A 16,755-nucleotide genomic window follows, 5' to 3' on the forward strand; every position below is an offset into this window, starting at 1 on the left:
GATGATGAAATTATAATGCAGAAAAAATAATGACACTGTGTTGGGGGCCCTGTAAAGATTCTTTTCATGGGGCCCAAAATCCCTAGCGGCGCCCCTGGATGGATGGATGTATGGATGGAATATTTCACCATCATTCATCATTTCTTTTTATTCCTTTCATGAAAATGCATATATACAAGCCACGTACAGTTGACACTTTCATTGTTTCTTGTTTCTTATACATTTCCATGATCAGAAAGGAGCAGATGGAAGAATACTATTCTTATATTTATCTGCCCCCTTTTTAACACCAATGATTTTAGATGACTTTATAACTGTTCCCTCCACCAACACACGAACTCCAACATACTTTTTTAATTTTCGTTTAAGCATTTTCACAATGACACGTCCAATCAAAATCAAAAATCAGTTTGATATAATTCCAGTTGTCTCTTTTTGTAACTCTTTTTAAATTCAAAGATATTCTTGCAACTTTTTAAGTCTTTCTTTAGAGAATATTTGATTTAATTGGAGCCTTAAATAGGTAAATAATTCATAACAACATGGATTTTAATTCATTTTAATTTTCTGGGCAATTAAAGTTTAAAAAAAAAAAAAACCAGCCTGCGTGGCAGCTTTGTGTAATCAGAGTCAACAATGCAACTTTTTCCCCATTACATTTCACCTGTTTGCTCTTTTATTTTACTTTTTTATGGGTTTTTTGTAATAGTATTATTAGAGTGTCCCGCTGGCTGTTAGATAATTAGTTGCGGGCCGCAAAGGGCCCCCATGCCACACTTTGGACACTTATTGTCTAAGCTTTTAAAACAAATATATATTCCCTAGTCAAAGAATACCAAGATGTTGACTATATTTGGGATCAATTGATTTGTTATTGGACACCATGCAGTCATTTGTAGTTTTGGAAGGCTTTTTTTTTTTTTAATAGACGGGTTAGTCCCTTTTTGCTAACTTAGACACGCCCTATTTTGCAAACGGGCACCCTCAGTGTGACCTGTATGGCTGTTGACCAAGTATGCCTTGCAGTCACTTGTATTGCAAGTGGGTACCTGCTTTAGAGTATTTGACATTCAAATCAAACAATCAAGCCATGGCATAGATATTTATAGAACAATCTTGCCTTCCTCCAAACTTGCTCCAAACGAGCCGTTACCTCAGTTACGTCAGCGGGTATCTCCATATATTGCTGTCAATAAGTTCCTTATTTTTCTCTCTCCATTTGTTGTGGGGCAGACTGGCTCATACATGCACATGCATGCTAAAATTCTCCACTGTTGCCATTTCTAGAAGGAAATGGTGCATAGTTCTAACTAAAATGTGTCACTGGACTCGATATGGAAGCGCTAAAAACTACAACATGGCTAATGGGGTGGAGACGCAGTCAAAGGGTGCTTGGCCTGTAGGAGAGCTTTGGCAAGTAAATAAGACTGCCCTCAAAAGGGCACAAAACAACATTTTACTGCCCTAATCACAAGGAAACCATGACCAGGAAGTAAAGCTGTTTTTTGAAAATGCCAACATAGTACACCACTTATCACTCTTCTTGCAGTATCCTGTTAGAGCAAGAAGCACAGTCTATTTTTGGCCAAAGATATTTATGGTAAAAAAAGAAGCAATGTATATAACATTTGGAATACAAATTTGCAAGGATAAATTAGCAAATAAACACTTTTGAGCACTCTGATTCAGTATTTGAGGAAGTTTTAACAGTCTGTTATCAACCCCTATCTTTATGTGTCTATAAACTGATATAATTTCCTCATCATTATTAATTCACAAATGATGTGCTGTTAACATACAGTAGACCTTCTTAAACGTTTCTACAAGTGACTCCTTTGATCGGGTTTACTATTTCTCTGAAGGTGTGAACTTTGTGAAGAAGCTGGCCAATGCAGCGCTTGCATGAATTAAATATGTGTTTAAATAATTTAGTCGGCAGTGCAAAGGTCTGTTGGTAAAAGCTTCCAGGCGGAAGACTCCAGACCAACAGAATAACCTTCCCATGAGGCGTTGCAATATTCATTAGAAAATTCATTACAAGTGACAGTGCACATGGACAGGCTGTGCCTAACTTTATATGACGTAACTAGCCCTGCATTTCGGTAAATCTACACTGATATAGACCGTTTACTTGGAACAATATACAGGAATGTTCCATACATAGTAAGTGTGCAAAAAGTGTGCACATTAGAAAACATATACAAAATTAATTAAAACATATCAATAAAATAAAACAAGAAAATACACAGAGTTAAATGCCCACCATGGAAAAAGGCCCTGTCACTCCAAGTCTTAAGTTTTGTGTTAGGCAAGTTGGAACTGGCCCTCGAACCTCAATCTGCAAGGTGGTGCGTACATTTGGATCAAGTCCATGATGTTGGAGCCTGCAGTCTATTCAAGTTTTAAACACAAACAATAACATTTTAAAATACATCCTAAAACAAACAAGAAGCCAAAGCAGGGATGCGAAAATTGGGGTGATGTTCTCCCTTTTTTTTTTTGTTTGCTGTTAAATGTAAGGCTGTCTTCAGTTCAGTCAAAATCCGTGGCATAGTTTTTTTTTAAGAGAGAACTAAACCGATTGTGATGATAGTAGTGTATAATGACTGGTCACTAGGTGTCAGTAGACTGTAAGGTGATTATTTCCAAAACTTATATAAAAATAAATAGTCTTTTGTTAAACAAAAAAAAAACAGATGTCGTAAAAAAAAAAAAAAACTGAGATTGTAAAACAGAGATCTCATTTGCAACTAAGCTAAGTCACTCTGATAAACAAATAAACAAGGTAGCTATTGTGTTGTTTACTGAGGTCTGAGGGTCTGGCGCCGATAAAACAAAACAAAAAACATCAAACTTGACTAAATAGAGAAGGTAAAAAAAAGATGTAACACAATTTCTGTATATGATCCTGTGAAAGGATTATTACCATTTCCAGTGGAGCACTACACCTCTGGGGCCAGGCAACTTCTGGTAAGTTGCACCGGTGGGATTCAGTCAGCCAGAGGCATGCGGTGGCACGGACGAGCCCTGTCCTCCATGTAGAGGCATCTTACCAACACAGTTAGCAAAAGAGTCTTGTGTGCATATAAATAGTTTTTATATAATAAGAGATGCGGGAGGCCAAAATACACGGCCAGCTGTTTTTAAACATGTGACGTCACACCAGGAAGCAGCAACCGGACGCAGCAACCGGAAGCAGCGATCACTTCCTAGTGACAGCCAAGATTGTAAGCGGATAAGAATTATCTCTTACTCTCTAAAAACTATTTGTCTTCACACAAGAGTCTTTTAGTAATGATGAAGGTAATTGATCCATCCTCCTAACACACTTTCTGTGCACTCAGCAGGTACTTAACTCTGTCTCCCTCCCACGGAGGGAGGAGAGATATTTAATATCAGACGATACGACTGTGAGGTTGATAATCCAATCAGACTCCTTCGAACGGAATCGTCGACTCCACGACCATTTGAAGACAGCCCTAGTCCAGGCACAACAAAATAAAAGTGCGCATGACACGTTCAACTTCATCAAGAGATCAAAAAGTTTTGATCTTTGTCATAAACCGAAAAACTTGATTTGTTTTTCCAACTTAAAGTCATTGTTTATAATGACACTAAGTCTGGTGGCTGTGGTACCTATGATGATGCAAACTCTTAAGGAACCAATGTTATTATAATTACAGTTGTTTAGCTTGTTGAGGAAATGAGCACATACACTATTTTTGGTGGCTAATCCCAGTTGGTAATCCATGTTCTAGATCCAGATGTCCAGATGGGATTCTTACTGTGCCATGTGTACGTTGGTAAAACCTCACTCTCTGACACCTTAAAAGCTTGCGCTACAGTCATCAAGTTTAGCTTGATGACTGTAGCGCGCTCGTCTCTTATTCAGTAGGACCCAGACTTGCGTCTTGGGCGGAATGGAAGCAGATGCAAGACCAAACAGGTTACACTTACAACTGGCATGGTACCCTCAAGTAGGTAATGCTTTTGTAACTTTGGTGCATTTAGCTCTAAAAAGGTACATACACACATGCTATGTGGTGGTTCCATTACTCGTAGTTAAATGGTACATCATGTTCTAGCCTACGCTTTGGCAATGCTGTCATCCTATCTGCATCACCAAGCCCTGTTCCCACTGTGCTGTGTTGCTAATGTGGGTGATGAGACATCTGTTGCCATGGTTTCCCCATGAGGAAAATCCCATACAAATAAAGACGGAGTTGCTGACATAATTGGATTGTTCCCAATGTTACAGGAGTACAGTTGGTGTGGATATTGTTTCAGCTGTGTTGTTATCAATTCCGGTGCATATCAAACATAACCAGTAATAAGGTCAGACCGCCAAATAAATTCCACTTTCAAGCTCTATTGCACTGAATTACGAAGAGTCATTTTTAATGTTTTTGGTTTCCTGATTTGTCTTAATGGATAGTGGACGGACAAAACATTAGAAACATCTCGTACAAAAAAGCTCTGTAGAACTACCTGTTGCAAATTACAACGACAACAATAAACATAGAGTAAATTCAATACCTCCTGGGCCAATAAAAAATGTAACATGAGGATAATTTTAAAGGCAAATATTTTGTATTGGGTCTTGTTAGACCTTGCAGGTACTGTATGTCTTATTGCCATGAAGTTATCACCTGATTCTCCATCATTGCGCAAGAGACTAAGATAGTGTATGATCATGTCATATATCACTGTAAAGCCCGGCTACTAATTGATTTATGTGTTTTGCAGCACATTTAATGGATCTGACCAGAATATTGGAACACAGCTGAGACTGCAGTTAGTTTTCCATGAAGCAATCATCCTTGGCGTACTTTCTCTCCTCTTTAAAGTTAGTGTAAAATTATGATAGATACAAGGTCACCACCTCACTGGGTACCTTCACTGCTCATGGAGTCAAGGTAGTCTGAGGGGTAGGGGTGTGTGTGTGTGTGTGTGTGTGTGTGTGTGTGTGTGTGTGTGTGTGTGTGTGTGTGTGTGTGTGTGTGTGTGTGTGTGTGTGTGTGTGTGTGCCTCCCACCTACCTCACAGTCAAAGAGCAGGTGCAGTTGCTCGTCTATCCACTCCTCGATATTCAGCCTCCTTTGCAGATCCTTGCGATTGTACTTGACGGTCAGCTTGCCCAGCTTTCGGTGTCCTGGCTCCGCCACTTTGTCCGAGGTCTGGAACATCACACTGGACTGGGTGTTTGCCTCTGATGCCATGGCTGCCACGGCCTCAGGACAATCGTGGAAACGCACTGAGCTCTCTTTCTCTCTCTCACACACAGGCAGGCAGATAAATGCACTGGCTCAAGCACAGTCTATCTGAGTGTATGCATTGCCTGTTCTATTGCTGAATGTCTCTGTACTGTGTAATACTGACTCTCCCACTGCCTTCTCTCTCTCTCTTTCTCTCTCTCTCTCTCTCGCTCTATCTGTGGAAAGCTCTCCTTCTCGCCTCCTTTTGCAATGCCCGCTGCCTGCACTATGGAGGGTGGTAATGAGATACGCCTCTGTGTGTGTGTGTGTGTGTGTGTGTGTGTGTGTGTGTGTGTGTGTGTGTGTGTGTGTGTACAAAGCCTGCCTCTTACAGTATATTATAGGGTGTGTGTAATAGCAAGTGGGAGAGCATAGGTCAGTCCCAGCCATAAAATACCGGAGAGACAGTCTAATCAAAAGAGGGCAACAACCTCAAGTGTCAGAAACTATTTTAACACTGGCGTGACATCACAAAAATATGTATTATTTCCTCTTAAAGTTTGACATTTAAGTCACAACATTTGTCTGCAGGTAAGTTAAAGTGGTATATGGGGATGTTGTACCGGGGCCCCAAGCACAGAAGAAAACGTCTTTATTGTCATACACAGTGGTGCTGTTTTACTAAGATCCTAATACCATGGGCTAAACAGCATGCGCAATCTTTAAAATGGGGTGTACTATTAAATGGCGTGCTGCGAGCGATTTACTAAGGTCCTTTTATTGATTGATTGAGACTTTTATTAGTAGGTTGCACAGTGAAGTACATATTCCGTACAATTGACCACTAAATGGTAACACCCGAATAAGTTTTTCAACTTGTTTAAGTCGGGGTCCACTTAAATTGATTCATGATACAGATATATACTATCATATATACTATCATCATAATACAGTCATCACACAAGATAATCATCAGGGTGTATACATTGAATTATTGGGGTTGGGTTTGGTTGTTATCATCAGTCATCAACAATTGAGAACAGAGAAAGGGATATTGAAACAGTGTAGGTCTGACTTGGTAGGATATGTACAGCAAGTAGTGGACATAGAGAGAGAGAGAGAGAGAGATCAGAAGGCATAAGAAAAATATCTGCATTTGATTGTTTACATTTGATTATTAACAACAATCCGGGGAGGGTGTTAGTTTAGGGTCGAAGTTTCCTGGAGGTGTACTTTTATTGCGGTTATGAAGGAGGATAGAGATGCCCTTTCTTTTATACCTGTTGGGAGCACATTCCACATTGATGTGGGCCTTTCTGTGTGGGGTTTGCATGTTCTCCCAAGTCCCTGTGATTGCTTGGGTTTCCTCCTTGGGGGCGGTATAGCTCGGTTGGTACAGTGCTGTGCCAGCAACTTGAGGGTTCCAGGTTTGATCTCAGCTTCTACCATCCTGATCGCTGCCGTTGTGTCCTTGGGGAAGACACTTTACCCACCTGCTCCCAGTGCCACCCACATTGGTTTAAATGTAACTTAGATATTGGGTTTCACTATGTAAAACGCTTTTAGTTACTAGAGAAAAGCACTATATAATATAATTCACTTCACTCTGGATACTCTGGCTTCCTCCCACCGCCAAAGACATGTGTTACACCCCTGTAGAGGGGGGGATATTGAACAGAAACACGGACACGATGTTCACTCATTCAGGTCCAGTCTGTAATGCAATTTTCCAAAAACATACACTTTTAAACAATACTTTTTAAACATTGCACCTTTTTAAACATTATTCTTTTTTAAGCATTACATTTCAGTATTCAAAACATGAAAGAAGTAGAAAAATAAAGCATTGTGCTGGAACTTTAATCTGTACAAATATGTAATATTTTTATCATATTTTTATCAATAGCTAATCAGATCAGAACTGACACTCCTTTAGTGTAAACACAAATAGAAATGCATAATTATCATCACCAAATATAACTAGTAAAGCATTGACTTTTAACTTTTAACATTTTCCTCTACAAAATAACAACAGCAGAGCAAAATCTTTCATCTCAAAATCTACTCTCATGAAAAACGACTACACAACATAAAAAAAAGACATCTCTGCATCAAACTAATCTCAACACACACGCGCACATGCACGCACACGCAGGCAGCTTTAATGCATGTAGGTAAGTACCTTACAGACAGAGAGCAAAAAATACATTTCAAAGTGTTGAATAACCACATTTCTTTACCTGTAGAGGGGGGGATATTGAACAGAAACAAGGACACGATGTTCACTCATTCAGGTCCAGTCTGTAATGGACGAATGAAAGAACGTGTCTCCCTCTAATGGGTAAGCCAGGCAAAAGTAGTTGAAACCCGATCAGTGACTAAAACAACAAATAAGCATTTTTAAAACGCAGGTACTAAAGAAAAACAACATAAAGTCATAAAGTATTTTCCAAACAAACATTAGAATGTTTTTAACACAGATTACTATTTTTTTGCATTTGTCTTTTTAGACTCTTCTGCACCAGGCAACAGTAATAGATGGCAGATCACCTTATCACAGTTTATTTTCCTTCATACCCTTTATTAAACTTTGTAAAGTAATTAGTTATGATGTTCTTTCTCCCTTTTTTTCTTACTTTTACCAGATACTATAATGAATTAAAGCTTTGTTTTTCTTCCTTCCTGTTTACTGTCTGCATGTTCACATTTACAGCAATTTTATAACTACTACACATGCACCTGCAGATAGGTTGATTGGCAACACTAAATTGGCCCTAGTGTGTGAATGTGAGTGTTGGCCCTGTGATAAGGTGGCCTTCTGCCCGAGTGCAGCTGACCCCGAAAGGGACAAGCGGTAGAAAATGGATGGATGGATATTCGGGGAGGCCCTGCAATGAGGTGGCGACTTGTCCAGGGTGAAGCTTGGATAGGCTGTAGCCACCGACCTTGGGACAGACAAGCGGTAGAAAATGGATGGATGGTTGAATGGATATACGGGACATCACCACGGAGACATTCTCATTTACCTTCTTGTTATTATGCTCCCACCCATGCACTAACCCTTTTGGGGCCTTTTAGAAGCAGTTCTGCAGTCCATCTACATTGAAACCACTATTTTTTTTTACCGCCAAAGGTGCGCTTATTGGAGAGAGGCTGCACTTACTACGCTCAAGATGAAAAAAAATGCAGACTTAAATACATTGTGTATGGAGGCCCAAAATGCTGTGCTACGCCCCTGTTTGTCTGCACATGCATCTATCCACTTTTTCAGCGTTACAATTAACAGAAAAATAAAAGATTATAAATGATAAAATTAACTAGAAATCTAATTTAGGAAATCACTCCATATTCTCTACTGCCCGGTAGTGTTACCATATCTAGAATAGAATAGAACACTGTTTTGCTATCAACCATGAGAGCATGAATAAATTATAGGTGGCTACTCTGTTAGGTCTGAGTTATTGTGTAGAAATATGGGTAAATATTAACAAAAGTATGCTTCATTCACTAACCTTATTACTGTTAGAATAATACATAATGTTAGATATAGAGAGCACTTTATTTATTAAATCAAAAATATTGGAATTCAATGATTTGGTGCTTTTGCAAACACCCAAGATTATGCCCAAAGCAAACTATAACCTGCTAACCAAGCATGTACAACAATTCTTCTCAATAAAAGAGGAAAAATCTGACCTAAAACTTTTGTATGCACGTACAACACTTAATACATTTTGTATATCCATCCATCCATTTTCTACCGCTTGTTCCTGTTGGTGGTCACTGGGGGGCTGGAGCCTATCCCAGCTGCACTTGACCGGAAGGCGGGGTTCATCCTTGACAAGTCGCTAGCCCATGAAAGGGCTAACACAGATGAACAAACAACTATTCTCACTCACATTAAAGGGCCAATTTAGTGTTGCCAATCAGCCTATCCCCAGGTGCATGTCTCGGAGTGGGAAGAAGCTGCTGTCGTCGGAGAGAACCCACGCAGTCACATGAAGAACACGCACACTTCGAGCCTGGGAATCAAACCCAGCACCTTCTAGCTGTGAGTCACAAGCGTTAACCAACTTTACACCATGCTGCCCCTTTTCTATATTAGTATGTGGAATTAAATTGTAGAATAAAGTAGGCAACAAAGTTTAAGAAACTGTTCAAACTCAAAGGATTTACAAAGTACAAAGAAGATGAATCCTGAGGTATGATTAAATAAGCTCAGTTTCTTCCTACTCCTTTTTGGATATGTTGTAATGAGAAAATGGAAAAATGTGAAATGTGTGGGGGCAGTATAGCTCGGTTGGTAGAGTGGCCGTGCCAGCAACTTGAGGGTTCCAGGTTCGATCCCCGCTTCCGCCATCCTAGTCATTGCCGTCGTGTCCTTGGGCAAGACACTTTACCCACCTGCTACCCACACTGGTTTTAAATGTAACATAGATATTGGGTTTCACTATGTAAAAGCGCTTTGAGTCACTACAGAAAAGCGCTATATAAATATAATTCACAATTCACACAAATATGTGATGTTTCATTTTGTAACTGTATAAAAATAAACTTAACGTTTAATAAACTTAAACAACAACAGGTGAGCTGGAGCCTATCCCAACTGATTTCAGGTGAGAGGCAGGGTGTACCCTAGACAGGTCACCAGTCAACCATAGGACACATATAGACATTTATTCACACCTTTGGATTCAGTAAAGTGTCCAACGAACCACAAAAGCATACGCCCCACACAAAAAGCTGTGTTGCCTGTGCTATTGTTTTTTTTCCCTGACAAATACACCAGATGGTGTCGTTGTACTCCAAAGTTTGACCCCATAAGTCAGAGTGACTTGAACATTCTCACACAGCTTAATGGGCTCTGCAAAACACCCATTTTAACTTTAGGAGGTTGAACCGAATCGGCACAAAATTTGGTACACCTTTTTAGAGGATGGAAAAGCTCGATATCGGTTGTAAAAACATGGCTACCATCAAACGATCAAATTTGTACAATATTTACATGGAGTGTCCAACAATAACACAATATTAACAATGTAAAAATACCAACCATTCAACAACAACACAATAGATATTTGTGAGCATAGAAGAGATGCGCGGTTTGCGGGCACAACCGCGGAGTCCACGGATTATCCGCGGATCGGGCGGATGAAATTAAAAAAAATTAGATTTTATCCGCGGGTCGGGTCGGGTCGGGTCGGGTCGGGCGGTTGAAATTAAAAAAAAAAAAGATTTTAAATAGATTCAGGCGGGTGGCAGTTAAACCAATTCGGAAATATATATACATAGTTAAATGTTGTTACCCACATACGAAAAACGAGCAGGCACCTGCAGCATATGCCACAACAGAAGAAGAAAAAAAAAAGAGATGGACACTTTTACGGAGCGGAGAAGGGACGCCTCGCCGGGGTCCGGGACCGAGGCCCCTTCCCCCGAGAGGGCCCCACCGGGAGCCGTAGCTGAGGCGATCCGCGAGAAGGGCCCGACGCACGTCCAGGGTCACCACCGCGCCCACCGCACCGACACCCCGCCTCGTCCGCCTTCGCCGCGGCCGGCGTCACGCGCAGCAGGTAAGCAGCTTACCTGCCCGCCACCCCCGTGGCCGGGGGCTCATAACAGGGGTCACTCCGCGCGCTCCGCCCGCGCAGCTTACCTGCCCGCCACCCCTGTTGCCGGGGGCACGTAACAGGGGTCACTCCGCGCGCAGTGCGCTCACGAAAGGGGTGGGGCTCACCCTGGTTGTTATAGACAGCAGGACGGTGGCCATGGAAGTCGGAACCCGCTAAGGAGTGTGTAACAACCCATCTGCCGAATCAACTAGCCCTGAAAATGGATGGTGCTGGAGCGTCGGGCGCATACCCGGCCGTCGCCGGCAGCGAGACGCGCTTGGAGGTGCGCTCAGCGCGGCTCCCATATGATTGCGCACTGGTGTGCGTCTGGGTCGTGACAGCGTGGCACGCGAATGTCTGTGCTGCATTGGATCAGTCTCCTTTCTTTAACAGGCAAAAGCTTTATAACCTCACTAATGCCTTGCATCATCTATATTAGATATATAACAACGGGCGGGTGCGGGCGGGTGCAGTTCTGATCAAATGTTACATCGGGTGGATGGCGGATGGTTGACGACTTTCTGATGCGGTTGCGGATGAAATAATTGCCTATCCGCGCATCTCTAGAGCATAGACATAGACTTAAGGTGAAAAATATCTATCTTGTCATGCTAGTATCAATTCAATCCTTGTAGGACCCTGATGCTGTCGATAATTTCATCGTTCTGCTTACCCCAGTACTAAGTTACACTTGTTTAGCATGCAGTGAAATGCTCCTGAGATTGAATACGACACATTTGTGTAAAATACTCATAAGGGAGAAACATAAATCAAACTTGCATGCTGTGCCTCTCTGGAATGCAGCTTTGATAGCTGTCATCACACTGTTTACTAGTTTTACTGTATCCATCCATCCATCCATTTTCTACCGCTTATTCCCTTCGGAGTCGCGGGGGGCGCTGGAGCCTATCTCAGCTACAATCGGGCGGAAGGCGGGGTACAGCCTGGACAAGTCGCCACCTCATCGCAGGGCCAACACAGATAGACAGACAACATTCACACTCACATTCACACACTAGGGACCATTTAGTGTTGCCAATCAACCTATCCCCAGGTGCATGTCTTTGGAGGTGGGAGGAAGCCGAAGTACCCGGAGGGAACCCACGCAGTCACGGGGAGAACATGCAAACTCCACACAGAAAGATCCCGAGGCTGGGATTGAACTCACGACTACTCAGGACCTTCGTATTGTGAGGCAGACGCACTAACCCCTCTTCCACCGTGCTGCCCTAGTTTTACTGTATCAAAAATGTAAAAAAAAAATCTAATAACATTACAATAAGTAACTAATTAAAGTTTATACATTTGTAGTGATGCCATCCTTACCTAAAACATTCGTATGCACCAAGGCATACTTGGATAGGCCCAAGTTTTCACCGATCCTATCACAGCATGATTAATATGTATATGTTGGTTCTGAGGGTGTCACGGCGCATGCGCAATCCCGCATGTCATCTGCTGCAAGCGCTGGGACATGCCCCTGCTCGCTATTCCCGCATCGCAGCCACGCGCCTGCACGGCTGCAGTCAGTCACCAACCAACGTACCTGGGTCTGATGAGGGCAGAAGGAATAAAGACCAGCGGACCCAAAGATCCAGTGCCGGAACGTAGTTCACTCTCCCTCATCCTGTCTCTGGCTTCCCTCCGTGTACTTGCTCTCTCTGTGCTTTCCCTGTGCCCGTGTCTTATGTCCTCTGTGGTCACCGCAGTGTTCCCTCTGTTTCCCGTGATCAAGCTGTGTGCCTCGACTTCCCACCGGATTCTGGGCTGCCTCCCTCGATCCTCGACCCCCACCTGGACACGGACTGCCTTCTCGCCTTACCCCTTTGGTCTGACGAAGGATTCATCCAACACGCACATTCAACAAACTCTGGTAACATTTACATTGCTAATTCTACACATTGTCTTGCACCATACACTTAGAGTAGCATACACACACCCAACTATTCATCAGTATCAATAAACCTATTGAACTGATCCCTGCCGTTGTGAGGGATCAGAGGGCTATTAATGAGCCATGGCGACATGTACACTACACTCACTGGTGCACTTGAATTATTGAGAACCTCGAGCAGCTCACCTTTCCTAGTACACAAATTAATTAATCTGACATTATGTTACATAGAATTGTACTGTTAAAGATCAGAGACATATCAGGTCCTCAGTTTACCAGACTGTGAATAAAAACAGAATAAACATAGCCAGTGTGGTCTTTTTCAAAAGGCATTTGGACAGATAAAATGTTCACCTTTATGTTCTCGTTTATTTAAAAATATACTGAACGGACATAAATCTCAATATTAATCTCTGACGTCAGAGTTGTTGCAGCAACTTCCGGTTTCTCCCTCAGTGGTTTCGTAGGAAGTCATGACTCATATTCTGACTCACTTAAGAATCCACGCCAAATGGTTCCTAGATTGAGTTGAAATAATGATTCATTGATTAGTACAACAATAACTTAGATATGAGACAATTACATATTTTAAACAACGTTCTTTAAAATACGCTTACGCTTTTGATATAAATGGGCTTTTACTGCCACCTTTTGGTTTGAGGCGAGAAGTGCACGTGTCACATGCCATTGAAAATACATTTTGATGTGATCGCTATCAATATGTTGCATCATGATGCTTTAATAATATGTTTAATGATACATTTTTTTAAATACTGGTCATTTTTCTATATGTATTGTATATGCATGTATATTTAATTCAGCTCAATTCAACGGTCAATGTACAAACCCCGTTTCCATATGAGTTGGGAAATTGTGTTAGATGTAAATATAAACGGAATACAATGATTTGCAAATCAGTTTCAACCCATATTCAGTTGAATATGCTACAAAGACAACATATTTGATGTTCAAACTGATAAACTTTTTTTTTTTTGCAAATAATCATCAACTTTAGAGTTTGATGCCAGCAACACGTGACAAAGAAGTTGGGAAAGGTGGCAATAAATACTGATAAAGTTGAGGAATGCTCATCAAACACTTATTTGGAACATCCCACAGGTGAACAGGCAAATTGGGAACAGGTGGGTGCCATGATTGGGTATAAAAGTAGATTCCATGAAATGCTCAGTCATTCACAAACAAGGATGGGGCGAGGGTCACCACTTTGTCAACAAATGCGTGAGCAAATTGTTGAACAGTTTAAGAAAAACCTTTCTCTACCAGCTATTGCAAGGAATTTAGGGATTTCACCATCTACGGTCCGTAATATCATCAAAGGGTTCAGAGAATCTGGAGAAATCACTGCACGTAAGCAGCTAAGCCCGTGACCTTTGATCCCTCAGGCTGTACTGCATCAACAAGCGACATCAGTGTGTAAAAGATATCACCACATGGGCTCAGGAACACTTCAGAAACCCACTGTCAGTAACTACAGTTGGTCGCTACATCTGTAAGTGCGAGTTAAAACTCTCCTATATGCAAGGCGAAAACCGTTTATCAACAACACCCAGAAACGCCGTCGGCTTCGCTGGGCCTGAGCTCATCTAAGATGGACTGATACAAAGTGGAAAAGTGTTCTGTGGTCTGACGAGTCCACATTTCAAATTGTTTTTGGAAACTGTGGACGTCGTGTCCTCCGGACCAAAGACGAAAAGAACCATCCGGATTGTTATAGGCGCAAAGTTGAAAAGCCAGCATCTGTGATGGTATGGGGGTGTATTAGTGCCCAAGGCATGGGCAACTTACACATCTGTGAAGGCGCCATTAATGCTGAAAGGTACATACAGGTTTTGGAGCTACATATGTTGCCATCCAAGCAACGTTACCATGGACGCCCCTGCTTATTTCAGCAAGACAATGCCAAGCCACGTGTTACATCAACGTGGCTTCATAGTAAAAGAGTGCGGGTACTAGACTGGCCTGCCTGTAGTCCAGACCTGTCTCCCATTGAAAATGTGTGGCGCAATATGAAGCCTAAAATACCACAACGGAGACCCCCGGACTGTTGAACAACTTAAGCTGTACATCAAGCAAGAATGGGAAAGAATTCCACCTGAGAAGCTTAAAAAATGTGTCTCCCCAGTTCCCAAACGTTTACTGAGTGTTGTTAAAAGGAAAGGCCATGTAACACAGTGGTGAACATGCCCTTTCCCAACTACTTTGGCATGTGTTGCAGCCATGAAATTCTAAGTTAGTTATTATTTCCAAAAAAAAATAAAGTTTATGAGTTTGAACATCAAATATCTTGTCTTTGTAGTGCTTTCAATTGAATATGGGTTGAAAAGGATTTGCAAATCATTGTATTCCGTTTATATTTACATCTAACACAATTTCCCAACTCAAATGGAAACGGGGTTTGTATAACAGATTTGAGACATAAAGAGTTATATTAAATAAATAAATAAATAAGTTTAATGGATAAATAGGTGTATACCGTAATAAAAAAAACTGTATTTACTGTAATGTATTTAATAATGTATTACATTACATTACTTATTAAACATTTTAATGATGTTTCACTGCTTTTTTCAGGAATTCCCAATGGAATACGTTTTTAAAAAAAGTTTAAATTAAAAAAAATATTAAAATAGATCAATTAATTAAGAATTAAAAAATGAATCTTTTTCAGTCAAGCATATTCATGAAATATAACCAGCTACATGATAGTTAAATACAATTAAAACATTTTCAAAGGGTTCATGTTTTGGGGGGGGGGATGAAGGACAATTGGGCCACTTAATACAATTTGTACATTAAAGTAATACAATGTAGGGCAATTAATATATGCTCCACCGTGGTACGCGGGTCAATCTAGTCACCAAGTGGTATGCCAAAGAATAACTTCATTAAAGTTTTTTCCGATATTCAAACTATTCAAAATGTGTGTAATGGTACATTGGCCAAAAATATGGAATATACTTGTTAAATAAAAACTCTGCCTAGTTTTAATGAATACTTAGGCCTATTATGCAGCTGTATTTTGATGTTGGTCATTATGGTTGTACTTGGAGAGCCAAATGTTTTCTGAGGTGGTACTAGATGAAAAAATATCACTGTCTTCGCTTTATGTTATGGGTAACAAAGGAAATTATAGTGTAATATCGAATCTAACCCCCTTGAAATATTTGATTAATTATTATCATTATTCTTTACTAATAATATTATTATTCGGCTTACTAATATTTGTATTATTCTGGGATCGGCTCCAGCACTCCCCGCGACCCCGAAAGCGGTAGAAAATGGATGGATTCTGCCAACCAAAACTTGAAAACTTACCATATCTTGCAAAAAGACCATACACTGTAAGCCATTTTCTTTTTCAAGTCCCATTTTTGAGGAGATTTGGGCCAGGTCCATTTTTTCCAGTTTGTTTTTGTGTGTAATGTATCAATCCGGGATATGTTTATTTTGTCTTTTTGTTTGTTTGTTTGTTTGTTTTTGTCGTGGGCCAATAGAAAAACATGCTGCCGCCTGCAAATGCCCCAAGACTGCACTTTGGACACCCCTGTGTAAAGTATTCATAACAAATCTTGTTTTTTTTTAATTGAAATATATTTAGAGTACATACTTGTTCGTATACGCAATATAAGGTTACAAAATCAAAAGGATTAAAATGATTATGTTTAATGTTGATATTTAGTTTTACAAGCAACAAATCATATTTTTCAAGTATTCCGTGTATTGGAAATCCATATTTTAAAATTAGTTATTTTATTATGCAATCGTTTTTTTTGCTTAAGACATTTTAAAGTCAATTTTATCACCCATTCACGGGGTAAGAACATTTCACCGATTCGGATCCGGCCCATTAAAATGTACAGTATTTTATCCCGTTTTGTTGGAAAAATACAATGTTTTTTCGGTCAATACAAAATGGTGAATGTAAATATGTCCTGAGCATTGAGTGTTATATTGAGTGACTGTGGGACGACAAGTTGTTGTTAGAAACAGGCAGGTAGCCGCCATTAAAAGAAAGAAGGCAAAAAAGAAAGCG

The 16,755-nt window shown here is 40.7% G+C and overlaps 1 protein-coding gene across 1 annotated transcript in view; it reads right to left on the reverse strand.

Annotated features, from left to right (window-relative positions):
- The window catches only part of ppp1r14d (protein phosphatase 1 regulatory inhibitor subunit 14D), a 22,938-nt gene extending 17,474 nt beyond the window's left edge, over positions 1–5,464 (reverse strand). Inside the window, exon 1 of the mRNA XM_061968689.2 lies at positions 5,040–5,464. Within this exon, the coding sequence (XP_061824673.1) occupies positions 5,040–5,219 (180 nt within the window). The 5' untranslated portion in view covers positions 5,220–5,464. The remainder of the gene's footprint in view (positions 1–5,039) is intronic.
- Positions 5,465–16,755: the final 11,291 nt, after the last annotated feature.

The sequence above is a fragment of the Nerophis lumbriciformis genome, linkage group LG08, assembly GCF_033978685.3.
Source record: "Nerophis lumbriciformis linkage group LG08, RoL_Nlum_v2.1, whole genome shotgun sequence".
In the NCBI taxonomy this organism is placed as follows: domain Eukaryota; kingdom Metazoa; phylum Chordata; class Actinopteri; order Syngnathiformes; family Syngnathidae; genus Nerophis; species Nerophis lumbriciformis.